The sequence below is a fragment of the Homarus americanus genome, unplaced genomic scaffold, assembly GCF_018991925.1.
Source record: "Homarus americanus isolate GMGI-L3 unplaced genomic scaffold, GMGI_Hamer_2.0 scaffold43895, whole genome shotgun sequence".
Taxonomy (NCBI): domain Eukaryota; kingdom Metazoa; phylum Arthropoda; class Malacostraca; order Decapoda; family Nephropidae; genus Homarus; species Homarus americanus.
The window spans coordinates 1,537,999-1,565,000 of record NW_024738072.1 but is presented as its reverse complement, the minus strand read 5'-3'; the positions used below and the strand labels follow the sequence as shown (position 1 = coordinate 1,565,000).

Sequence of the window (27,002 nt, the reverse complement as noted above, 5' to 3'; positions counted from 1 at the left end):
ACAAAAACAGGAGGGTCCCACACCGTTGGCTGTCCTCCACCGTTCCACATCAGGGGAGAGGAAATGGAAGGGGGAAGAAAGAGGAGGGGAGAGTAGAAAGGGGAGGAGGGTAGAAGAGGAGGGGTTATGGAAGGAGAAGAAGGGAGGGGGGTTATGGAAGGGAGGAGAGGGAATGGAGGAGGAGAAACAAATATTATTACAACCCTTCTTTCTTCCTCCTCTCCGTATCCAGGAGGAGGAAGAGAAGGAAAAGGAAGGAGGAAGCTGAAACTGTTACTGTAGTGAAGATGTTACTCACAACATGAGAGAGAGAGAGAGAGAGAGAGAGGAGAGGAGAGAGGGGGAGAGGAGAGAGAGGAGAGGGGGGGGGGAGGAGAGAGATAACACTTCAACACTATACAAAACACAATACTTAATAATGTGACTAGATGGCGTAGTTCCCCACACACACACACACACACACACACACACACACACACACACACACCGGTACAGTACCTGGTCACTCACGTACCAGAGTTTAGTTGATTTCTTAGTGGTCCTAACCTGACTAACCTAACCACCCCACCGAAGTTTGTCTACCTGTTATTACCAACAGCTGAAAGGGAGGAGGGAGTCTGCAACACCTTCCTTCCCCCTTTGTCAACCTCCCCCCCCTCTCCACTCCCTTCTTCCGCCTAACCTTTCCTTCTTCAAATCTTCTCCCTTTTATTGCTCTCCCTTTCTTACCGCACCAGCCCCTCCTTTCCACCGTTACAAGCTCCCTCCCCTCTCGACATACACACGTGGTGGCTCTATCAACACACCGTCACTACCCTCCTTCCTCCTTCCTTCCTTCCTTCCTTCCTCCCTCCTTTCTTTCCCCCACATGGACCGTTTCTTACACAATATATTCCTTTCCCTCCACTCTCCCCTTCCTCACCACCGTCCCTCCACCCTCCCCTCACCACGTCCCTCCACTCCCCTTCCTCACCACCCTCTCTCCCTCCCCTTCCTCACCACCCTCCCTCCACTCCCCCCCCCCTCCTTGCCAACCAACCACACCCCTCCCTCACACATCGTCCCTATTCTTACACCCTCCCCTCTACTCACCTAGGCCCCTCCTTCCCCCCCCTCACCTCCCTCCCCCTCACCTCCTCTCCCCCCCCACCACTTCCACACTCACCGCCGTTGGTTTATGCGACTAACAGGAGACCTCAAACTAAACCAGTGAAAACCAGTTCTTACCCACCGCTAACACACACACACACACACACACACACACACACACACACACACACGTAGCCAGTCATCACCATCATCATGTACACAAGACAACCTGGAATTAAGTCGTCAACTCTTACTTATAAAATGTCTTCTTCACTTACTTATAAAACCTGCGTCTTATCTCAACCCATACTTATAACACTTTAATATCTTATAAAACTTCTGTCTTATCAATCACTCACTTTTTGTTTATAAATTACTGAACACATTATTCCCAGATGTGTCAGGTAATGTTATTCCGTGTGTGTGTGTGTGTGTGTGTGTGTGTGTGTGTGTGTGTGTGTGTGTGTGTGTGTGTGTGTGTGTGTGTGTGCGCGCGTAAAATACCGGATAATAATAATAATATAACGTTACATGTAAAACTTAGTAACACACACACGCACACACACTGTTCCTCTTCCTCACCTGTAACTTTCGCTCTCGGTGTGTGTGTTAAGTTCATCAGGTGACCAACTCAGCGATCATCTTCCCTCTCTCTTGATTGTCACGGTCACCTGAGTGGGGTTAACCTGACCTTTAAGTCACGTTCACCTGAGTAATTCACTTGACCTTTATCATCATCTATAAATGTGTATCCAGCCCACACAGCCCCCACACAGCCCCCACCCTCCCCAGATCACTACAGTACAGGGTGTCTCATAAGTCACACACCATAGTAAAATTAAATCTCTCTCTACTTTTATTTTCTTGGCACTTGACAAATTCCTCCTCCACGCACTTATAAAACCTACTTAAAAAAAAATACTTAAATCATCTACTATTCCACCAATCAGAGCAACAGGGTGTGGTGACGGCGGCCACACACCTACCACCACCTCACCACACCCATAATTACTTGTAAATACACCAAAAAAAAATAACCCGCATTAATTAACAAGGTACAGGTATACACAGGTGAGTTAATAACAACATTATCTTCACTACACTTCACACCCTCACTCTCTCTCTTCTCTCCCTACATCATTCTCTCCTCCTTCCTCCTACAGCCCCCCCTCAGCACCGCCCGCTAGATGCCTTTAAGAGCGAGTGTCGAGGAGGTGTGTTACGGAGGAATAGGAAGTCTACCTACTGAGGAGGAGGAGGAGGAGAAGAGGGAGGAGAAGAGGAGGAGGAGGAGAGAGGGGGGGGGGGGGGGGAAGAAGAAGAAGAAGAAGAAGAAGAAGAAGAAGAAAGAGGTAAGAGAGGAGGAGTCTAACCGCGAGGGAAGAGGGAGGAGGATGCACCCCTTTTTCCTCCCCTCCCCCAACACACACACAGACCCGCCCGGCGTCCTGGACTGTCCCCATGTCGGTCTTCCAGTTAAATAATCTCTCTCTCTCTCTCTCTCTCACTAATGGGTACTTGTGCGCTGGCTGTATTAACTGTCACTTTAGTGTAGGTTAATGGTGGTGGTGGTGGTGAGTGAGTGAGCAAAGTGAGTGGTGGTGACCATCTGTGTATCTTCATTACTGCTGTGGGTCGAGAGAGAGAGAGACTTACTAATTAACTCCTCTTGTTCCTTGTGTGTCAGTCACCCTTATCTCTCCCCTCCTCCTTCCCCTCTCCCCTCCCTCTCTTCCTTCCGTCAAGTCAATCATTCTCTCCCTCTCTCTATACTTCCCCTCCTCCTCCTCCTCTTAACCCCCCCTCCTCCTCTCCCTCCTCCTCCAACCCCTCCTCCTCCTAACCCCCTCCTCTAACCCCTCCTCCTCTAACCCCTCCTCCTCCTAACCCCTCCTCCTAACCCCTCCCTCCTTCATCAGCCCCGGTGGTCACTACACTGGCACGCCTAACTAATATTCCAGCCTGGCCTTATGGCTTCTCTATTGATTTTAAGTGGGTGATGAGCGCGGATGGAGGAGGGAGGAGGAAGGAGGAGGAAGGAGGAGGAAGGAGGAGTGAGGAGAGTGGAGGGTGGAAAGGAGAGGAGGTGGAAAGGAAGGAGGTAGGGAGGGTGGAGGAGAGGTAGGGAAGGGAGTGGAGGAGAAGTGTTTGATGAAGGAGGGAGGGATATGGTGGGAAGGGAGGAATAAATGAAAGGGGAAGCAGATGGGAAGAGTAGGGAGGAAAGGGAGGAGTATGAGGAAACGGAGGAGAAAGCAGAAGAAAAAAAACGTGGAGTAAGACCACGGGGCAGGGCAGGGCAGGGCAGGGCAGGGCAGGGGGCAGGGCAGGGCAGGGGGTTAGACAGCGTGTCTGTCTGTCTGTCCTCCACCGTTTCATTAGCCTTCCGTACCTGTACTTGCCTCCACACACACACACACACACACACACACACACACACACACACACACACACACACACACACACACACACACACACACACACACACACACACACACACACACACTGTTTACCGCTCGGGGTGAACGACACAATAATTATGTTAATGTAGTAATTACGAAACTAAATGACGTCCTCACTATGGGGATGCAAGGACCTGTGTGTGGTGGTGTGTGTGTGTGTGGTGGCAGCAATGTGAACAGTGGTGATCAGTGATGATGGTGATAATGGTGAGCAGTAATCAATGGTGAGCCATAGTAACAATGAGGCAGTGATGGTGAGCAGTGACAGGCAGTGTGGTGGGAGACAGTGTGTGTGGTGTAATGATGGTGACAGTGGCAGTGGCGGTGAGCAGTGAGCAGTGATGACCGGTGGTGTGGTTACAGTAATAATGGAACAATAATAATAATAATAATAATAATAATAATAACAACAATAATAACAATAACAACAATAATAACAATAACAACAATAATAACAATAACAACAATAATAACAATAACAACAATAATAATAAAAACAATAATAATAACGCCAAAAACAATGAAAATAACAACAACAATAATACCGGTTACTCTTATCAAATTTACGAGCACACACACACACACACACACACACACACACACACACACCTGACATTCTTTGTGGTAACTGGAGACGTGTCAGCAGCAAGGGTCAGTCAGAACAGGTCCTCACACCGCAGGCCTAACATGGGTCCTCATATGGCGGCCAAACTACCCCGAGACTATACTGGGCCATAACAAGTGTGTGTGTGTAAGTGTGTGTGTGTGTGTGTGTTACCCGCAGTAGATACACATTCATTCACACACACACACACACTGCTAAACATGACTCTAGGCAGTAGCAGGGGTGGAGAGTGACCCCCCCCCGCCCCTCTCCTCAACACCCAGGTATTCCGCTAACTAGTGCTCTCAGTTATTACGTGGCCGGAGAGAGAGAGAGAGATTACAGGGTCACACACGTTGACAGAGAGCTTACAAACACACAGCTTTCACAAACAAACACGGAGCTCCACAAACACACAAACATAAGGAAGGTGATATAATTAGCTACGGTCCAGGCCATGTCGGAACGCGGACACGTGTCGATCATGATACTGTGAACGGTGACACACACACACACACACACACACACAGGTGAAGGTGATAAAAGATAAGGAGGACTGTTGGAGGGGGGGAAGAGATAGGAAAGAGAGGAAAGGAAGATGGGGGAGGGAGGGAGGAGGAGGAGGATGGAGTTGTGTCAATACGAAGGGAGGAGGGAAGAACAGGAGAGTGAGGAGGAGAGGGGTGGAATGGAAGAGGAGGAAGGGGGGAAGAGAAGGGAGAAAGGAAGAAAGCTACAGCAGAAGTCAAGGGAAAGAAAGAAAGGTGGTGAGAGGGAAGAGGTGAGAGGAAGGGAAGTAGTGAGTGGGGGAGGCAGGGCAAGGAGGGGGAAGGGGAGGTGGTAACAAGAGAGGAAGAGAGAGAGATGTATGAGAGAAGAAGGGAAGGAGGGAGAGAAGGAGTGGAAAGGGGGGGTCAAGACAGGTGAGGATGACCCAACAGGTAGAGTCCTCTAATTACCAGCCAAGACAAGAGACAACGGCAGGTGACACTCCAGACCCATAAGAGAGAGAGGACGATAGCGTAGACAGCTCTTGGTGTTATCATGACTAATAACCATACTGGGGGTCCTCCTGGCGGATGGTATTGAATTTAGCAGCGATGGTGTTAATTTCTGTCATACACCGCCATAGCCTCACAGTCTCACCTGTTAGATAACCCTCAGTCACACACACACACACACACACACACACACACACACACACACACACACACACACACACACACACACACACACACACACACACACACACACACTCTATACTATGATTAAACGGACCAGTGAATTTTATTTGGCCAGACAACATTGTATTACACTCCTCCCTCCCTCACTGCCTCCTACTGCTCTCTCTCTCTCCTCTATTGCCTCTCTCCCCTACTCTCTCCTCTACTCTCTCTCCTCTACTCTCCGCCACACATAATACGCCTCTGTTAACCCCCACACAGTAACTTACAAGGGATGTTGTGTGTTTCACCCGATGACTCTATGTACTGAGTTTCTAGAGCAGCTCCCCCCCCCCCACCTCACACACACACACAAGTTCTCCTGACGTAATCTGGTTTAACCTAACACCAGGACCTCACACGACGCAGAAGCCACTGTCACTGCCTTCAGGAGGTGAGGAAAGCCCCCAGTGTGTGTGTGTGTGTGTGTGTGTGTGTGTGTGTGTGTGTGTTGGGAGAAGACGAGTAGCCACAGACCAAAATCCTGCCTCCCTTGATGGACCTTGGTGTGTGGCGGAGGGAGGGAGGGTAGGGGAACGTCGGGCCTGCCTGCAACAAGGTACTGGACGCTCCTCCTTTCACTGACATACACACACACTACAACACACAGCCACACCTCGAACACCCACCAGCACCTCCCACCTCCTCCACTTTTCTCACCAAAGGTCTCCACCATTACCCGGCCTCCCTCCACCATCACCCCACCTCCCTCCACCATCACCCACCTCCCTCCACCATCACCCCGCCTCCCTCCACCATCACCCGCCTCCCTCCACCATCACCCGCCTCCCCTCTCCACCATCACCTGGGCCTCCTCCACCACCACTCGCCTCCCTCCACCATCACCCGGCCTCCACCATCACCCGCCTCCCTCCACATCACCCGCCTCCCTCCACCATCACCGCCGCTCCTCCACCATCACCCGCCTCCCTCCACCATCACCTGCCTCCCTCCACCATCACTCCGCCTCCATGCACATTATTATAACAGACTTGACATTATAATTTTGTGATTCTCTGCAGAAGTAGTACTGTGACATTCTCCAGTTGCACTTCTCGGACAGGTCGACAAGGGTACAGTGGAGAGCGGGAGTGGAAGGTCTCTGGCCCCAAGTCTAACACACACACACACAGAGGAAACATTGCATCTTAAAGCCCACGAGAATGAAGGAAAAAGACATCAAGAACAATAACAATAACAAATAACAATAATAATAACAACAATAGAACAAATAACACAATTACAAGAACGAGGAAGACGCGTTATGAGTGAGAGAGAGAGAGAGAGAGAGAGAGAGAGAGTTACGTAATGGTACAACAAGAGTGAGAAGAGGAGACAGTAAAGCCTCTCGCCCCTCACCTTCCTCCCCTACCCTCCTTTCCTCCCCCCCCTCCCCACCTCTCTCTTCCCTCCCTGCCCTCCCCACCCTCTCTTCCTTCCCCCCCCCTCCCCTACCCTGCCCTCCCCCTCCCCTCCCCCCACCCTCACCTTCCTCTCCTCCCCCACCCTCTCCTTCCCCCCTCCCCACCCCTCACACCTTCCTCCCCCTCCCCCACCCTCACCTTCCCTCCCCCCCTCCCCCACCCTCTCTTCCTTCCCTCCCCTACCCCTCACCTTCCTCCTCCCCCCACCACAGTGACCTGAGACTGTAAGATGGAAGTAACGCCACTCACCACTAGGCAAAATATCTATCACTTGATTTGATTCAGAGAGAGACCTCACACCCTCTCCATAAAGTGAAGCATCTCTCTCCATCTTTCCTTGAAGATCCAGGTGAGGCATTTCCTGCTTCTCCTCCTCACACCCTCCCAGGCCACTCATGATGAACGGAGGAAGATATGATGCAGAACAGTCCTGAGCCACACACAACACAGGAGAGGTCACCAGGTCGACACCCCCAGCTGACGCAACACCTCCTCCTTCCCGTCCATCCAACGTCTTCACCCAACACTGAGCCAAATACTCTTCCAGCGGCGGTATAAGGGCGCAACAACACTACAGGAGTTAAGCAAGAGGACCCCTGGTAGAACAACACTGACTCTACTTCCTCCCTCCACCTCCTCCCCTCCTCCACCACCACCTCTCTCCTCCACCTCCACCACCACCTCCCTCCCTCCTTCCCCTCCTCCTTCCTCTTCCTCCCTCCTCCTCCTCCTCCACACACCAAGCTAAATGCGCAGGTAGACTCAGTGACGGACCTTGCCTGTTGTTGTTGCCTATATATACTGTTACAACTACAGGATAGGACGGTAACGAGACGGGATAGGGCAAAGGAAGAGAAGGAACAGGACCATGGCAGGATAGGACAGGATAGGGGACACAGCAGCTACATATTATAATTTACAAATCCAAACTTTCGAATCATCACAATGCTGCCTCGTGTGTGTGTGTGTGTGTGTGTGATAATGCTTCGATCCAACAGCAACAGTGAACTCTTTCTCTCTCTCTCTCTCTCTCTCTCTCTCTCTCTCTCTCTCGCTGGCTAATAGACCACACGCCACACAAGACCAAGAAGAGCACCACTGTGAGAAGAGGAGTCAGGGAGGAGAAGAGGGGAAGAGTCTTTATTGATTGAGGGCTGGGCGGGGCTTCTACAGGTAGCTGGCTGGCTGGTCCTCCTCACACTGGTACTTGTGATGCGCCTACAACACCACCCACCCGTCCGTCCGTCCGTCCACCCCGCCGCCCAGACTTAATGACCCCGAACCACCCCTGAGATCACCACCACCACCCCACCCAACCCCCACCTATCACCACCCACAATCATTACCACAACCACCTACCACAACCTCCTACAGTCACGTGGTAGTTAGCGTTGAAGTTTAGCAGATAACTCCACAAAAACCCACAGTTAAGGTTAGATCAGGTTACAACATAAGAAAGGAGGAAACTGCAGCGGGTCAAACTGGAAGTATTCAAGTGGGTGAAAGGAATCAATAAAGGGGATATAGATAAAGTTCTTATAATATACGAGCAGGATAGGACTCGGAACAACGGATTCAAGTTGGATAAGTTTAGGTTTAGGAGGGCGATAGGAAGGAATTGGTTTACAAATAGGGTGGTGGACGAGTGGAACAAGCTTAGCAACTTTGTAGTAAGTGCTGGAACGCTGGAAAGTTTCAAAGGGAGGCTGGATAGATTCATGGATGATAGAGAGTGGTAGTAACTCTCGACAGGAGCTGCCATGCACAGGCCAACAGGCCTATTCCAGACTCCTTATTTTCTTATGTTCTTATGGACAGTCCAGTTTACACCCAACCCCTATCGCTCATATATCCATCCAGCCTCTGTTTGAAGCTATCCACCGTATTCGAGTTAATGATGATGTTTGGTAACTTGTTCCATTCATCCACTACTCTATTTCAAAACCAATGTTTATTTATTTCGCGCCTAAATCTAAATTTGTCTAATTTACAACCATTGTTACGAGTTCGCTCCCGGTTGGATAGTTTGAGTACCTTTGTAATGTCCCCTTTGTTTAGCCCTGACTTCCATTTATACACCTATATCAGGTCGCCCCTCGCTCTACGTCTCTCGAGGGAGTGCAAATTAAGATACTTTAACCTGTCTCTGTACTAAAGGTTCCTTATGCCCGGGATTAGCCTCGCCATTCTCCTCTGAATTCTTTCCAAGGATTCTATATCAATTCTGCAATACGGTGACCAGAATTGAACTGCGTAATCCAGGTGTGGTCTCACAAGCGCAAGATATAGTTTTAGGATGACCTCGCTAGTCTTGTAACTAACACTCCTTTGTATGAATCCAAGTACTTTATTAGCCTTGTTTCGGGCAAAAACACATTGTTTACTTGGCTTAAGATTCCTACTTATCATTACTCCTAAATCTCTCTCGCAGTCGGATTTCACAATAACATCGTTGTTCATCTGGTAACTGGTTTCCCTGTTTACATCTCCTATACTGAGTACTTTACATTTGTCCACATTGAATTTCATCTGTCATTTTTCAAACCATTCGAAAAATTTGTTTAGAACTTCCTGTAGTTTTGCAGAGTCCTCGTCAGATTTAATAACACGTCCTATTTTAGTGTCACCAGCAAATTTACTTATGTTGCTGTCTATGCCGATATCTATGTCGTTTATGTATATAATAAATAATAATGGTCCAAGTACTGAGCCTTGGGGAACTCCACTTGTGACGTTGCTCCAATGGGATTTAGTGCCGTTTATGCTCACTCGCTGTTTCCTGTCCTGTAACCACGCCCTAATCCATTTTAGAATATCACCTTTAATGCCATGAGCCTCTACTTTTCTTATTGTCTTTCGTGGGGGACTCTGTCGAAGGCTTTGCTAAAGTCGAGATATGCCACATCATAATTGTGCCCCTCGTCCACCGATTCGAAAACTGATGAAAAGAATGTTAATAGATAAGACATGAACGCCCGCTTGTGAAGCCATGCCGGGAATCATTGATCAATCTGTGCTTCTCCAGGTGATTTCGAATAGTTTGAAATGATTGCTTCCAGTAATTTGCCTACTATTGATGTTAGACTGATTGGGCGGGAGTTAGAGGATAGTGATCTATCCCCCTTCTTGAAAATAGGTATTACATTCGCTATCCTCTAGGATTCTGGTACTACACCTGTTTTTAATGACTTGTTTAACAACTTTGCTATGGGCATACTAAGCTCTTCCTTACATTCCTTTAATACTCTGGCAAATATCTCATCGGGACCAGGTGACTTATTAGGCTTTAGTTTGTCTATTTGTTTACTAACATCGTTACTAGTCACTACTATCTCACTTAATTTGTTTTCTTCACTATCTCTGAATAGAGTCGGAGCCTCGGGTATCATGTTTAAATTCTCGGTGGTGAAAACTGTTGAAAAATATTTATTCAGATTATTGCTCATTTCTCCGTCGTTATCAGTTAGCTCGCCGGTAACTGACTGTATTGGTCCAACCTTTTCTCGTGTTTTAGTTTGATACATTTTAGGTTAAGGTTAGGTTAGGTTAAGGTTAGGTTAGGTTAGGTTAGGTTAGGTTAGGTTAAGGTTAGGTTAGGTTTAGGAGAGGTTGGGTTCCCCCTGAGTCAGCCAGCCAGGACACTCACCCCGTCGACCGCCCCAAACTCACCTATTAATATGGGTCACCTGGGAGGGAGGGAGGGGAGGGAGGGAGGGGAGGGGGGGGAGGAGGGAGGGAGGGAGGAGAGAGAGAGAGAGGAGAGAGAGAGAGAGAGAGAGAGAGAGAGAGAGAGAGAGAGAGAGAGATGATAACTAATAATAACTCTCCTTTCCCTCTTCCCCCTCTCTCCCCTCACCTGTCGTCTACCTGTTAATACCCTCTACCTCCCTCACTCCCCAATTAATTAACCTGGGGAACGAGAGGTGAAAGACACGCGGCCTGATCAAAGTCTAGACCAGGGTGGGTGTGGGTGGGTGGGAAAGGTGGGTGGGAAAGGTGGGTGTCGGATGGAGGAAAAAAAGGGTGTTTGGGCGGTCAGTTAAAAGGTGTGTGGGTGGGACAGACAGGTGTGGGTGTGGATAGGTGTGTGGGGTGAATGAGACAGGTGTGTTTGGTAGACTCCCACACCTCACCTCATCCCCCACCACCGTCTCCATAAATGCTTAATATAGAGCCACACTTGACACGAGGAAGAAGAAGAACAAGAAGAACAAAAAGAAGAACAAAAAGAACAAGAAGAAGAATAAGAAGAAGAACAAGAAGAACAAGAACAAGAAGAACAAGAACAAGAACAAGAAGAACAAGAAGAACAAGAAGAAGAACAAGAACAAGAAGAACAAGAACAAGAAGAAGAACAAGAAGAAGAGGAGGAGTGCCCTGCTGAACACACCTGCTGCATGTAGTGTCTTTCTCTGTCAAGTAGTTAACACGAGAGAGGAGGAAGAGGAGATAGAGGAAAGGGAAGAGGAGGGGAAGATGGGGAGGGAAGATGGGAGGGGAAGATGGGAGGGGAGGAAGATGGGAGATAGGTGACGTGCATGGAAAAAGGTAGGTGTGTGTGTGTATGTGTGTGTGTGGTGTGAGACTGACCTGGGGGTGAATTAAGACCTGGTCATTAATCTAGTTACCTGTAGCCCTTGGGGGACTCACCTATCACACCTTTTGTCTGTCTGTCCCTATAGCCTGTGTGTGTGTGTGTGTGTGTGTGTGTGTGTGAACATACTCATTACTGGATGGTCAACACACACCCACCCTGTCGTCCGCTACACCATCACCTCTTTTCTCTCTCTCCTCTGTTATTCCCTCTCTGGCCACCCTCCTTCTCCTAACCTCCCTACCTGCTCTCTCTCATTAGCCCTTTCCTCCCTTCCTTTCTCCCTTCTATAAATTATTCCTCACTTCCTTCTCCCCCCCTTGCCTTCATCACACACACACACACACACACACACACACACACACACACACACACACACACACACACACCACCCGTTCCTCACCCCCCATGATACATGCACGTGATGACACATCCCTAAGTACCTCGGTAAAGTCCGTTATTGTATCATGTGTCCGTTATTGTATCACGTGTCCGTTATTGTATCACGTGTCCGTTATTGTAGCAGCTGTCCGTTATTGAATCACGTGTCCGTTATTGTATCATGTGTCCGTTATTGTATCATGTGTCCGTTATTGTATCATGTTTCCGTTAATGTATCATGTGTCCAGTTATTGTATAGAACACAAGAGCATAAGAAAATAAGGAGTCTGCAATAGGCCGGTTGACCTGTGCATGGCAGCTCCTGTCGAGAGTTACTACCACTCTCTTATCATCCATGAATCTATCTAGCCTCCTTTTAAAACTTTCCAGAGTTCCAGCACTTACTACAAAGTTGCTAAGCTTGTTCCACTCGTCCACCACCCTATTTGTGAACCAGTTTCTTCCTATCTTCCTAAACCTAAACTTATCCAACTTAAATCCTACGAGTCCTATCCTGCTCGGATATTATAAGAACTTTATCTATATCCCCTTTATTGATTCCTTTCACCCACTTAAATACTTCTATCATATCTCCCCGCACTCTTCGTCTTGTGTCCGTTAATGAATCATGTGTCTCGCTACAGCCACTACACACGTGTCATTGTAACCTCTGTAGCGTTTTGTATCACACTGCCTCAACACGTATTGCACCTGTTACACGTCACAGGTGTTGCCGTAGGTGGTGGTGGAGGTGGTGGTCCTGCCTATACCTGCACCTTCTTCACTCGTACTTATCACCTCCACCTGGCTAATTACCTGTATACACACACACACGAGGCTCCCTTACTGTACACCTCGACCCCCATCACGTGTGGCCAGAGAGAGCTGATGTCTCACTGTGTTACCTCAAGGGCGCCACAAGCTGTCACGCCATCAACCTCGACAAGCGGCCACAAGAGCACAGCCGGCCCGATCACAAGGCTGATAGGCACCCACCATCAAGATTCTCAACTAACTAACTAACTAGCAGGTGGGGGTGGGGGTGGGGGAGGTGAGGGATGGGGGCAGGTGGTGGGGAGGGGACAGGGACATTCTAACCTCGGCCGTGTGAGAAGGTGACACAAGGACGTCATTACCTTGGACAGTGTCAACTAGCCGGCCGCGCCTACCTACAGTACCTGCTTACATGCCTGCTTGCTTACCTGCCTTTACCTACCTGCTTCTCATTCTTTTACACTGGTTACCTGTTCTATTGGGTTATGACACACACACACACACACACACACACACACACACACACACACACACACACACACACACACACACACACACACACTGAATACAACAAACCCAATGAAGCAAATAATACAAAAAATTACCAAAAACAATAAATAAATAAAATTAATAACCAGAAGGGGACAAGAAGAGAAGCAGGAGAAGAGGAGGAGGAAAGAGAACTAGAAGGAAAAAAGCAGGAGGAGAGGGTAGAAGCCCAGGCAGTGTCGTCATCCTGATTCAGAAATATAATGTAAACATCACCACGTGGACCTCCAACAATGCCCTCTCTCTCTCTCTCTCCCAGCATGCCCCTCTCTCCCTCCAACACTGCCCCCTCTCCCTCCCTCCAACACTGCCCCCTCTCCCTCCCTCCAACACTGCCCCCTCTCCCTCCATTACCCTATAGTAGCAGCAGTAGTGGTGATCCCTGACTCACTGGTCGCATCTCCAGGGAACTGTGGCCTGTAGTGGGGTGATGGTGGTGGGGGGAGGGGTGAGGGGGGAGGAAAGGAAGGTGGTAGCTGCAGGTGGTAGTAGTAGTGATGGTGGTAGTGGCGGTAGTAGTGGTAGGGTGGTTGATGAGGATGGGTAGATAGGTTGATAGATAAATAAATAAATGGGTGGGTGGTTGAGTAAGGTTTGAGGTAAAGGTGAGGGTGATGTTAATTGGGTTAGGTTAGGTTACTCCGGCACCGTCAAGGTAAGTAAGAACATAAGAATGGAGGAAACTGCAGCGGGTCATACTGGTCAGTCCCGTTTACACCCAACCCCTATTGCTCATATAAGCATCCAGCCTCTGTTTGAAGCTATCCAGCGTATTCGAGTTAATGATGATGTTTGGTAACTTGTTCCATTCATCCACTATGTTTCCAAACCAATGTTTACCTATTTCGCGCCTAATTAAAATTTGTCTGATTTAAAACCATTGTTACGACAGACGACCTTGTGTGTGTGTGTGTGTGTGTGTGTGTGTGTGTGTGTGTGTGTGTGTGTGTGTGTGTGTGTGTGTGTGGTAGTAGCACACCTGAGAGAAGAGAGAGAGAGAGAGAGAGAGAGACACTACACTGTATAACTTGTGTGTCTTGTTAACTATCGAGTGATACACACACACACGTCACCCTCACCACACCTATACCTCACCCTTCCCTCGCCCGCCACACCACATCCTGTCCCACACTTCTCCGATCTGCCACACCTCACAACTACCTCCCTCACCTGCCGCCACACCTCCCTCCCTCACCTGCCGCCACCTCTCTCCCTCACCTGCCGCCACACCTCACACTGCCCCACCTCACCTACATCACCTGCCAAATCCCTACACGAGAGAGAGATAAATTACTGGACAAAGACACACACACACACACACACACACAAAAGCCTTCCCATAACAGGTTGCGGCCGAATCAATATACAAACCACACATGACGTACCACCACACCACTCATAACAACGTACCACCACCCACACCACTCATGGCGCACCTCCACACCACTCATAACAACGCACCACCACACACACACCACCATGGCGCACCTCCACACCCACGCCACCCATGACGCACCACCACACCCACGCCACCCATGACGCACCACCACACCCACGCCACCCATGACGCACCACCACACCCACGCCACCCATGACGCACCTCCACACCCACGCCACCCATGACGCACCACCACACCCACGCCACTCATAGCGCACTCACACCACTCATAACAACGTACCACCACACCCACACCACCATGGCGCACCTCCACCACGCCACCCATGACGCACCACCACACCCACGCCACCCATGACGCACCACCACACCCACGCCACCCATGACGCACCACCACACCCACGCCACCCATGCCACCTCCACACCCACGCCACCATGACGCACCACCACCCACGCCACCCATGACGCACCTCCACACCCACGCCACCCATGACGCACCTCCACACCCACGCCACCCATGACGCACCTCTCCCACACCCACCACCCATGACGCACCTCCACACCCACGCCACCCATGACGCACCACTACACCCACGCCCACCCTCAGAGTCAATGACATTATCAACACTCATGTCACCACACATCCCCACCCTCCCCCACACACACGACCCCACGACCCCACACACACACAACATGGGGCAGCAGATTCACAAGTAATTTATTGATGCACAAGATGACTAGTGTCCTGAGTATCGACCAATTGGTGTCTCATGTGTGTAAATAATAATAATAATAATAATAATAATAATAATAATAATAATAATAATAAACGGTTTATTAATAGAGGTTGCAGCCGGTGGCTGAAAATATACAGACTTTACATTTGATTTAGACATAATGATATACTGTAATGTGTTGAATACATTTACAGGGCTGTACAGTACATAAATCAGGAGTTGTTTATTATTTTAACAATAGATGGGATGGTGCTGTTCTTATATCTATCGGTGCGGGCTCTTATGGGCTGAATTTTGTTGTAGTGGCGGACTGCGCGGAGTGGGGGGCTGTGTGTTGTGTGTGTGTGTGTGTGTGTGTGTGTGTGTGTGTGTGTGTGTGTGTGTGTGTGTGTGTGTGAGAGAGAGAGAGAGAGAGAGAGAGAGAGAGAGAGATGCCGCCACGTGCCTTGTTATGGCGTGTGTTTTTGAGAGTTAAGCTAGGTTTTTAGTGGCGGTCTGGGAGCACCGCTACGGTCAACCAGTTCTCGTCTGACACCATTAAACTGGACTACTTATGAGAGGTGTGTGTGTGTGTGTGTGTGTGTGTGTGTGTGTGTGTGTGTGTGTGTGTGTGTGTGTTAAAGAGTTGGAGCGACTCACCTAGCTGTTTTACATACAAAGTGACACACACACAGAGCAGAGCCCAGACGTGTACTCCCCACACCTCCTCTCCCCAGTGGGTGGGTGGGGGTGAGGGGTGAGTGGAGTTAGGCTGAGGGCTGGGTGGGTGTGAGCTGGGTGGTGGGAAGCTGGGTGGGGTGAGTTGGAGGGGTGGGTGAGTGGGGAGGGTGGGTGAGTTGGGCTGAGTTAGGCTGAGTGGGCGGAGTTAGGGTTGAGTGGGCTGGGCAGGGGTGGTGGTGGGTGGGTGGGGTGGGTGGGGTGGGGTGGGTGGGTGGGTGAGTGGGTGGGGTGGGGTGAGTGGGTGGGTGGGTGAGTTGGGTTGAGTTAGTTGGGATAGGTTGGAGGGTTGGGTGGGTGGGTGGGTGGGTGAGTTGAGTGGGTGGGCGAGAGAGTGGTTTATTCTCAGTAGAGTACAACATTACCAAGGCAGGAGCGACCCTTGGTGGATGAGTGGTTTGTCTTGTTCTTGCTTGCTTCTGTGTTTGTCGGGCTGTGCATTCCCTTCTTTCTTTCTCTCTCTATCTCTCTTTATCTCTGTGTGTTTATCTTCGTTTCTTTCTGTCTGGCTTTGGTGTTTCTCTCTTTCTCTCTCATTCACTCCCACTCTCTCATCCCCCCCCCCCCACACACCTCCTTCCCACACACTTCCTCCCGCATTCTCTCCCACAACACCTCCCGCTCTTCACGCAATGATCAAGATCGTGATTTCTAAATTACATTCTGGCATTTCCTGGAGGAGGAGGAGGAGGAAGAGGTGGAGGACTAGCAGGAGGAGGGAGAAAACTGGAAAGGCAAAATCAATCAAATAAGAATGGAGAAAACTGTGGACAGTCCCGTTTACACCCAACCCCTATCGCTCATATATCCATCCAACCTTTGTTTGAAGCTATCCAGCGTATTCGAGTTAATGATGATGTTTGGTAACTTGTTCCACTACTCTATTTCCAAACCAATGTTTACTTATTTCGCGCCTAAATCTAAATATGTCTAATTTACAACCATTGTTAAGAGTTCGCTCCCGGTTGGATAGTTTGAGTACCTTTGTAATGTCCCCTTTGTTCAGCCCTGACTTCCACTTATACACCTCTATCAGGTCGCCCCTTACTCTACGTCTCTCGAGGGAGTGCAAATTAAGATGCTTTAACCTGTCTCTATACTCAAGGTTCCTAATGCCCGGGATTAGTCTTGTCATTCTCCTCTGAATTCTTTCCAATGATTCTATATCCATTCTGTAATACGGTGACCAGAACTGAACTGCGAAATCCAGGTGTGGTCTCACAAGATGCTTTAACCTGTCTCTGTACTCAAGGTTCCTAATGCCCTGGATTAGTCTTGTCATTCTCCTCTGGATTCTTTCTAGGGATTCTACATCCATTGTGTAGTACGGTGATCAGAACTGCGTAATCCAAGTGAGGTCTAACAAGCGCAAGATACAGTTTTAGGATGACGTCTCTAGTCTTGTAACTAACACTCCTCTGTATGAACCCAAGTACTTTATTTGCCTTGTTACGAGCATAGGAGAGAGAGAGAGAGAGAGAGAGAGAGAGAGAGAGAGAGAGAGAGAGAGATAATAATAATACAATACTAATAATGATGATGAAGAAGCACGGGACAAGGGCGTAAGAACATGTGCAAATAAACAATATCCAATCAGCCGGCCCACGTAGGTACTGGTGAGGGGTAGGGCGAGGCGTGTGGAGGGGGCAGAGGCGTGGAGAGGAGGCGAGGCAAGGAGGGCGGGACGTGGGGGCGAGGCGTGGGGTAGGGCGTGTGGGGCGGAGGGTGTCAAGTGCTTACCCCAGGCCCCAGGTGTGTGTGTGTATATAGAGCAAGGAGACGTGTCCACTTTTGCCTCTCCTCTCTTGTTGCTCCTGTGTGTGTGTGTGTGTGTGTGTGTGTGTGTGTGTGTGTGTGTGTGATGATAGTTCACCTACATCTCTTCAGTTACTTATACTCGCCTCACCTCCACCTACTGTCTCCTCACCCCTTGTCTCTACCACCACGTGACAACACCACCTATGTTTACACCTGTTCTACCACGTGACAACACCACCTATGTTTACACCTGGTCTACCACAATATATCTGACTCTAGTAAGGGGGAGGGGAGGAGGGGGGGTGAGGGGTAGAGTGTATGAGGGAGGGAAGTTCAATAACACAATCACAACAAGACTATCCACTCAACCCCCCCCCCCCTCATCCATCACTTTAAGCACCCTCCCCATCTCCTCCCCTCATATCTCACATCCTCACACACACACCCTCACCTCCTTAATGACTGGTCACGCCCTCCCAATCCCTCAGGGGGCGGGGGGTCTCTCTCTAGTACTCAATTCATAAAGGTAAAAAAAAAATGTAGTTCCTCGACTCATAGAGGTGATAAGTGCTCTCAGGTGTATGGGCTCGATACCTGTGTCGATCGTAAAAATAAATAAACTAAATATCCCATCGTCCACGTGAGTTTACTCTACCACCCACCTCCCTCACCACCACAATACTTATCTACAACCATCATCACTACTACCACCACCACCATTACCCTCCAGGGACAGAGCAGCTGGACCGACAGGTGTGTGACTCAGTGGAACTTCCCCTCGGTACTGTCACGCCTCACTCCTACTCCTCTACCTCCACACCACATACTCCACCATCACACACACTCCTCTACCTCCACTAATACCCTCATACTCCACCACCATACACTCCATCTCCTCCAGCATCACACACTCTTCCTCCACCACCACACGCCACCATCACACAATCTTCCTCCACCACCACACACTCTTCCTCCACCGCCACCATCACACACACTTCCTCCACCACCACCACCATCATCACACACTCCACCACCACCATCACACACTCTTCCTCCACCACCACCATCACACACTCCCCCCCTCACCTTCCCAATCCAATTATCCCAACTTTAACCTCATCAGTCTAGCAATCCAAGTCTCTTTATAATCCACTAAACCCGCCCACCTATCCATCCATCTCCCCACACAAACACCACCAATAGAGTGACCATACCCAGCTCGCCACCCCCAACCCTGTCTTAACAATGAAAATAACCTCCTCTTATAGCCTGGCAAATAAAGGTAAACAAAAGCTAAAATGGCATAAGATGGATAAGGAAGGATAATAAACAATAATTACTTACCGTGTGAGAGAAGGGGGAGGAGAGGGAGAGGTAGGAGGAGGGGGAGTGACATTCTGCCGGGAGGTGGTGGCGGCGGCGGAGACATCCTTGACCTACAACGGTGAGATGAGGCGGCCGGCAGATGCGCGGCTGTGTCTGCCGGTCGCTGGAGAGTGTTGTGATGCCGGACACTGTTATCACACCACTGTATTGTTTATCTCACCATAACACACCACACTGTTACATGTACTACCCTCCACGCGGCGTTCACTGGGGGATTATATACAAGAGTCTGTAACACTGTATCCTGTAACGTTCACTGTATCCTGTCCTGCACTAGTACTGTAACGTTCACTGTATCCTGCACCACCGTCACCACTACAGTGTTCACCATACGCCCACCACTGTACACACATCACTATCACCACTATCAATGTACACGCGATACGCTCTAAAAAAATGTCATGTACGCAGTGACGCCACGGGTACGTACACCACTACCACCACCACAGCGATTAGGAAAGACGTGTTGGTTGTGGGGGCTTCTTATTAACACCTGTCATGCGCTATTAACACCTGCCATGCGCTTATCAGCACCTGTCATACGCTTATTAACACCTGTCGCGCGCTTCTTATTAACATAAGAGCATAAGGAGTCTGCAATAGGCCGGTTGGCCTGTGCATGGCAGCTCCTGTCTAGTTACAACCACTCACTATCATCCATGAATCTATCTAGTCTCCTTTTAAAACTTTCCAGCGTCCCAGCACTTACTACAAAGTTGCTAAGCTTGTTCCACTCGTCCACCACCCTATTTGTGAACCAGTTCCTTCCTATCTCCCTCCTAAACCCAAACTTATCCAACTTAAACACCTGTAATACGCTTCTCATTAACACCTGCCGTACGCTTCTCATTAACACTGCCGTACGCTTCTCATTAACACCTGTCATACGCTTATTAACACCTGCCGTACGCTTCTTATTAACACCTGTCATAAGCTTATTAACACCTGTCATAAGCTTATTAACACCTGCCGTACGCTTCTTATTAACACCCGTCATACGCTTCTTATTAACACCCGTCATACGCTTATTAACACCTGCCGTACGCCCTCGTCTTCTCTGGGGTGTCAAAAATACCTCACAGAATCCTCTCATCAGAGGGAAACCTGAAGGCGTCGCTACAGTAGAGGTTGATCACTACTGACGGAGGAGGGAAGCGTACCTCATAACACACACACACACACACACACACACACACACACACACAATATCTCGTCTCCAATGACCGCCAGCCACATTTACCGTACGTCCTTTAACTCCCACACGCCCACACCGCCCACAACAGCTCCTGAGGGCGTGTTAGAAACCTGTACTTGAGTCCCCAGCGAGTGACCCGTGACAGGGGGACAGTGTAGGGTCCACGGCCAGGCAGGAGACACTAATGGCTGGCTGGCGGGGTGCCGTTGGCCTCTCAGATAACACGCCGCGTTATCTCCAGCCACGCTGATAGCTCCCCCCCCCCCTATCTCCCTCAGGTTGGTGCTGTCATCCGGTACTGTGCGTGTTTAGTAAATATGTGTGTATATGAGTATATCTGCGTGTGCGTGCGTATGTGTGCGTGGGGGGAGCCACGCACCTGCTCCACCTGCGGCTGGGTTAGGGAGGGCTAGGGATATGGGGGAGGGGGGGGAGGAGGTTCAGCAGCTGCTCTCTCCCCCCCTCCAGGTGAGTGTCAGAGGGGCGTCAGGTGAGGTAGTGGTCCTCCTCCCAGTACTACACCAGCAGCAGCTGCACGTCAACGCCCCCCTCCCTAACCCAACCAGCCACTGTACCCCCTCCCTAACCCAACCAGCCACTGTACCCTCCTCCCTAACCTAACCCGCCACTGTACCCTCCCTAACCTAACCTGCCACTGTACCCTCCTCCTAACCTTCTCCTCCAAACCTATAGCTTAATCTAATCCAGCCCAACCTAACCTCCCTAAACCTAACCTAATCTAGTCTCACCTAAGCCTAACCTAACCACCTAAAACTAACCTAACCTTCCCCATCCTAACATTACCTCCCCAACCTAGCATCCCCTAACCTAACCTCCCCTCAGTGTGTTACAGCAGAACCACACCCCCCAATACCATTCCCAACTCCACAACGAGAGCCCAAACACCATAACCAACATGCACTAATGACCATCAGCTACACCCCAAGGCAAAAGGTCAAAAATAACAAAGCAAACAAATAAAGAAAATAAATATGAAATAAACAAATAAATAAATAGAATAAAAATTAAACCTGAATAAGAATCACCACGTAAACAATAAATCGAACAAATAATAATAATAATAATAATAAACTAAACTTACCACCATCAACAGAGCGGCCCGGGGAGGAGGAGGTAAAGCCACGCTACTAACACGGTACAGTACACACAACACAAAATACTAAACCAACAACCCCCCCCCCCCAAGCAAACAACACAATCAGTATTATCAGTAGCACACAATGGATGGATGGATGGATGGATGGATGGATGGTTACCATTTCCAGTTCACACTCGATGATGGGGGAGGGAGGTGTGAGGCGGGGTGTGGGAGGTGTGAGGCGGAGTGTGTAAAGGAACCTAACCTAACCCCACATCATCCCTCTCTCCCACTGGAGCACCACCGAGAGTTACGTGATGAGGTACTGAGTGACAGCAGGTCCTTGAGACACTCCAAGTATCGTGGTCCCAGGTCCTCGGCAGTGGTCACGTGAGCCACGATAATGACTTAGGCCTCACCCAAACAGTTATAACAAATACCTGTCCTAATGGGTTTGAAAACTCTCACCCTCTCTGGTACTCTACCATACACCTGCACTAATACATACGAATAAATATAGGAGACACATCGTGTTGAGGTACAGTTGTTGTATAACAAGAGCGGCGAGTGTCCCCAATACAGTACAGTACAGTACAGTACAGTACAGTACAGTACTGTACTGTACTGACCAGTGACCAACCTCCGTCCTGGATAGTGTGTGTCAACATGGGTGTAAATCACAGGCTCCTGCATGACACAGGGTACTCACCTGGAGCTGAGAGTCGTTGGAGTTGTGCGTGCGGTCGTGGACGTGGACGCCCAGGTAGTCGTCATCGTCGTCATCACCGACCGCTAATAATTTTTTTGCTGCTGGAGGTCGTCCAGTAGACTTGCGGTGCTTGGCGAGGGTGCCGAGCGTGAAAAGCTTGCCGTTCTGGGCGAGGAACCCCCGCTGGAGGGCCCGCTTGGTGGCGTGGCGCACGAGGTTGGGTGTCTGGGGGTCGTCGAGGGAGGTGCCTTGACTCTGAAGGTGGGTGGTGATGTCCTTGAGCGTGCCGCCCTCAGTACCCAGCTCCCGCACAGTCCGCACCACCTTACCTACCAGGTCAGCCGCCCGTGAGCTGGCCGTGGGCGTGCGGACACTCACCCGCCCTGTCCGTAGTGGCGGGTTCTTGGGGTCGGCGTACGACTCTATCCCTTTGTTCTCGATGTAGAGGATAGTGCCCGCATCCACCTGGGGAGGAAACATAACACTTGAGTCCTTTGTTGATGACGCCGCCGGAGGGACCTGACCGACCTTGGCTTAGCCCACACCCACACCACTACCCTACCCCTCCACCCACACCACTACCCCGCCCCACCCATGCACACCAGTACCCCACCACCCGCCCCAACCAACCCCACCACCCACACACAACGCCCTCCCCTTCACCCACACTAGTACCCCCCTGGTCCACACCTTGTCTTAGAGCCTCCCAGTCTGCGTACGTCCCCACTAACCCCTCATTTCCCAAGGCTGTACTCCTCCTTCTCAACTTCCTCCTCTTTTCGTCTATCACCAAATCCTGCCGTTGTCTTTCTCTCACTTCTCACCTCAATTATTCCCCCCTCACCCTCCCCCTCAGCCCTATAGTTAACATGTCCACAAGTCATCACCTGCCCTACTCGACCCGTCGGTGGTGAGCGTCTCCTAGTCTGTCTACGTGTCCAGCCACCCCCAAGGCTTGTCACACCTAGCGTCGTCTCCTGTTGCGTCATCACCTACAGTACACACGTGCCTCCTGCAGTCTCTACTTTTACCCACACACCTCCCATACAGTCCACCAAGCTGTGAGTACAGTACGGTACTTGACTTTACTGTGAAGGTGACCGAGTACAGTGCCTCAGTAAGGAAGAATTAGTACTGTACTGTATAAACAAAGCCGTCAGGACTGTGAGAGCCACTTTCACTTTGATCACACCCATACATAAGAGACCTTCAGATACCCCCACCCACCCCCCCACAACTGCCCTTGTTCGACTGACAGGAGGAGCCTTGTGTCGTCGTCCCCTTCACCACCAGCAGGAGGTGTCAGGAGCCGTAGTGAAGGTCCTCCTCCCCAGCAGCGGGGCGCGGGACCACGTCAACAACCCCAGGGGAGGCGGCCACATGGCGCGACGGGGCCATGTAAACACTACCACGTGCTCGGTGCCTACTACACCCTCCTCTTTGTCTCACCACGTGTTACCTCCCACCACCTCCTCACCTGCCTCCCCCTCCTTCACCTGCCTCCCCCCTCCTACACCTGCCCCTCCTCTACAAGACCACGACCCTCCACCTCCCTCCACTTACTTGACCAGTCCAGCCAGCTGCCTCGTTTATATAACCTTTCATGAACCTCCCTCCACACCATACTCCCTCCCTCCCTGCAACCTCCACACCACTCTCCCTCTCTCCAGCCTCCACACCATAACATACTCCTCCAACCTCCACACCATACTCCTCCCTCTCCAACCACCACCATACTCCCTCCTCCTCCTCAGCCTCCACACCCTCCTGCTGCCCCTCCAGCCTCCCACACCACCTCCTCCTCCTCCAACCTCCACACCACACTCCCTCCTCCCTCTACACCACACTCCTCCCTCAACCTCCACCACCACCTCCCTTCCTCCTCTACACCACCTCCTCCCTCCAACCTCCACCACCTCCTCCTCCTCCACACCACCTCCCTCCTCTGCACCACACTCCCTCCCTTCCTCCAACCTCCCACACCACCTCCTCCCTCCCTCTACACCACCTCACTCCCTCCCTCCACACCACACACGCTCCCTCCCTTCCTCCACCACTCATGTCCGCTCCCTCCCTCCATCCAACTCCACCACACTCCCTCCTCCCTCTGCACCCACCTCCTCCCTCCATCCACACCACACACCTCCCTCCTTCCTCCAACCTCCACATCACACTCCCTCCCTCCATCCAGCCTCCACACCACCTCCCTCCACTCCCTCCCTCTACACCACACTCCTCCCTCCTCCACACCACACACACACTCCCTCCTTCCTCCAACCTCCACATCACACTCCTCCCTCCATCAACCTCCACCACTTCCTCCCTCCATCCAACCTCCCACATCACCTCCCATCCCAACCTCCCACACTCCCTCCCTCCACCACACACACACTCCTCCTTCCTCCAACCTCCCACACCACACACACTCCTCCCTCCTCCATCAACCTCCCACCACACTCCACTCCCCTCACACCACACTCCCTCCCTCCTCCAGCCTCCACTCCTCCACTCCAACCTCCACACCACACACACACACACACACTCCCTCCCTCCCTCCCTCCTCCAACCTCCACACCACACTCCCTCCACTCCCACACCACACTCCCTCCCTGTCAACTTATCTCCCTTTGCTGTCTCCCTGTCAACCAATCTCCCTTTGTATCCCTGGTAATCTATCCCCGTTTGTCTGTCTCCCTGTCCACCACAACTGTTGCTGGCTAGAATCAATGGAACTAGACGAGAACAAGAGGTAAAAGCTCCTAACCTAACCCAACCTAACCTGACACCAACCTAAACTAGACACACATCACAAACCAAACCAAACCAAACCTACCCTGACACCAACCAAACCTAACCTACCCTGACACCAACCAAACCTAACTTAACCTACCCCTACCCTACCAAACCTAAAACCTAACCCTGCTACCCTGACACCAACCAAACCTAACTTAACCTACCCCTACCCTGACACCAACCAAACCTAACTTAACCTACCCCTACCCTGACACTAACCAAACCTAACTTAACCTACCCCTACCCTGACACCAACCAAACCTAACTTAACCTACCCCTACCCTGACACCAACCAAACCTAACTTAACCTACCCCTACCCTGACACTAGCCCAACCTACCCTGACACCAACCTAAACTAGACACACATCACAAACCATCACCAACCAAACCTAACTTAACCTACCCCTACCCTGACACCAACCAAACCTACCCCTACCCTGACACTAACCTAACCTACCTACACCACGAAGCACTACACAGAATCCTGACTTTGAACTCATACTTAACATCAACCCCAGATGTCCTCAATGATAGAACCCACTGTGGATCCCAGGACTCTCTCTCTGAAGGAGATACAGATGAGTACAGAACATAATCTTACATGGACCGTCCTATCTATGTACAGGTTTATTGGTTAGATAATAGTTTAACCCTTTGAGGACAATGCTTTAACCCTTTGAGGACAATGGTTTAACCTAATATTAATAACAATAATAATAATAATAATAATAACAATAATAACAACAACAACAGCAACAACAACAACAACAACCACAACAACAACAACAACAACAACAACAACAACAATAATAATAACAACAACAACAATAACAATAATAATAATAATAATAATAATAATAATAATAATAATAATAATAATAATACAGTAATAATAAGAAAAAGAGAAAATAAACTAAGGCTTAACCTTCCATATCAGGATAGGTTAAAGAAACTAAACTTGCATTCCCTAGGAAGACGAAGAGTGCGGGGAGATATGATAGAAGTATTTAAGGAATCAATAAAGGGGATATAGATAAAGTTCTTATAATATCAGAGCAGGATAGGACTCGTAGGATTTAAGTTGGATAAGTTTAGGTTTAGGAGGGAGTTAGGAAGGAATTGGTTCACAAATAGGTGGTGGACGAGTGGAACAAGCTTAGCAACTTTGTAGTAAGTGCTGGAATGCTGGAAAGTTTTAAAAGGAGGCTAGATAGATTCATGGATGATAAGAGAGTGGTAGTAACTCTCGACAGGAGCTGCCATGCACAGGCCAACCAGCCTATTGCAGACTCCTTATTTTCTTATGTTCTTAAGAGACTCATCATGAAATATATTTATGGTATAACTCCCACTACTGTACTGTACTGGTACTGTATATATCAGGCACAGAACTGGAGGCTACGTCTTAATGGAAATAATTATCTTGAAGGTCAAAAGTTCCCACACACCAAAAAGTTACTGTAGTGGTCTAGTTGGCAAGGAATCATTATGTGGTCAATTAGTAATGTCTGTTTACCTCTCCTCCTGGATCATGAACCCAGAGATCCAGACTCATGAATCCTGAGCATTTAAGGAGAGAATAAAGAATCGGTCTACTGGTTTGGGTTCACGGGTATGAATCTCTGGGTTCGTGGTTCAGAGGGAGAGGTTAACGGACTTTAGTATTTGACTGTACATCCCGTTATTATTATTACTTGCATTAATATAACTTTCACTTAAAATGATATACTTTAGCTCAGAGGCGACCATAGTGTTGTGACAACTATCTCACCTGTGCCTGAAGATTGGTCACCACCAGGTCGGGCGGCACGGTGTACAGCTGCCTCATGGTCTGGGTGATGCGTTCTAGGTTTGGCCGCTGCTTCTGAGACTTGATCTTGGCTATGGCCGAGAGCAGGCGCTGGAGCCATTCTTCGGAGGTTATCGAGGGGGTGCTGCTACCGGCGCTAACACCACCACCACCACCCCCCCCGCCGCCGCCTCCACCACGGTCCCGCTCTTTAGGACCCATTGTGGCTCACTCTCACATCATTAAAACTGAAAAAGATAAATAAAAATAAAAAGTGATCAGCAACACAACACAAGACAAATCTCTACCCCAAAATGTCCTA

At 49.9% G+C, this 27,002-nt stretch overlaps 1 protein-coding gene across 1 annotated transcript in view; it reads right to left on the bottom strand.

Annotated features, from left to right (window-relative positions):
* The window catches only part of LOC121873715 (histone acetyltransferase KAT6B-like), a 67,348-nt gene that overhangs the window by 29,753 nt on the left and 10,593 nt on the right, over window positions 1-27,002 (bottom strand). The window contains exons 2-3 of the mRNA XM_042377418.1: window positions 26,663-26,928; window positions 22,098-22,562 (exon numbers count right to left, since the gene is read on the bottom strand). Coding sequence (XP_042233352.1) covers window positions 22,098-22,562; window positions 26,663-26,902 — 705 coding nt within the window. The 5' untranslated portion in view covers window positions 26,903-26,928. The remainder of the gene's footprint in view (window positions 1-22,097; window positions 22,563-26,662; window positions 26,929-27,002) is intronic.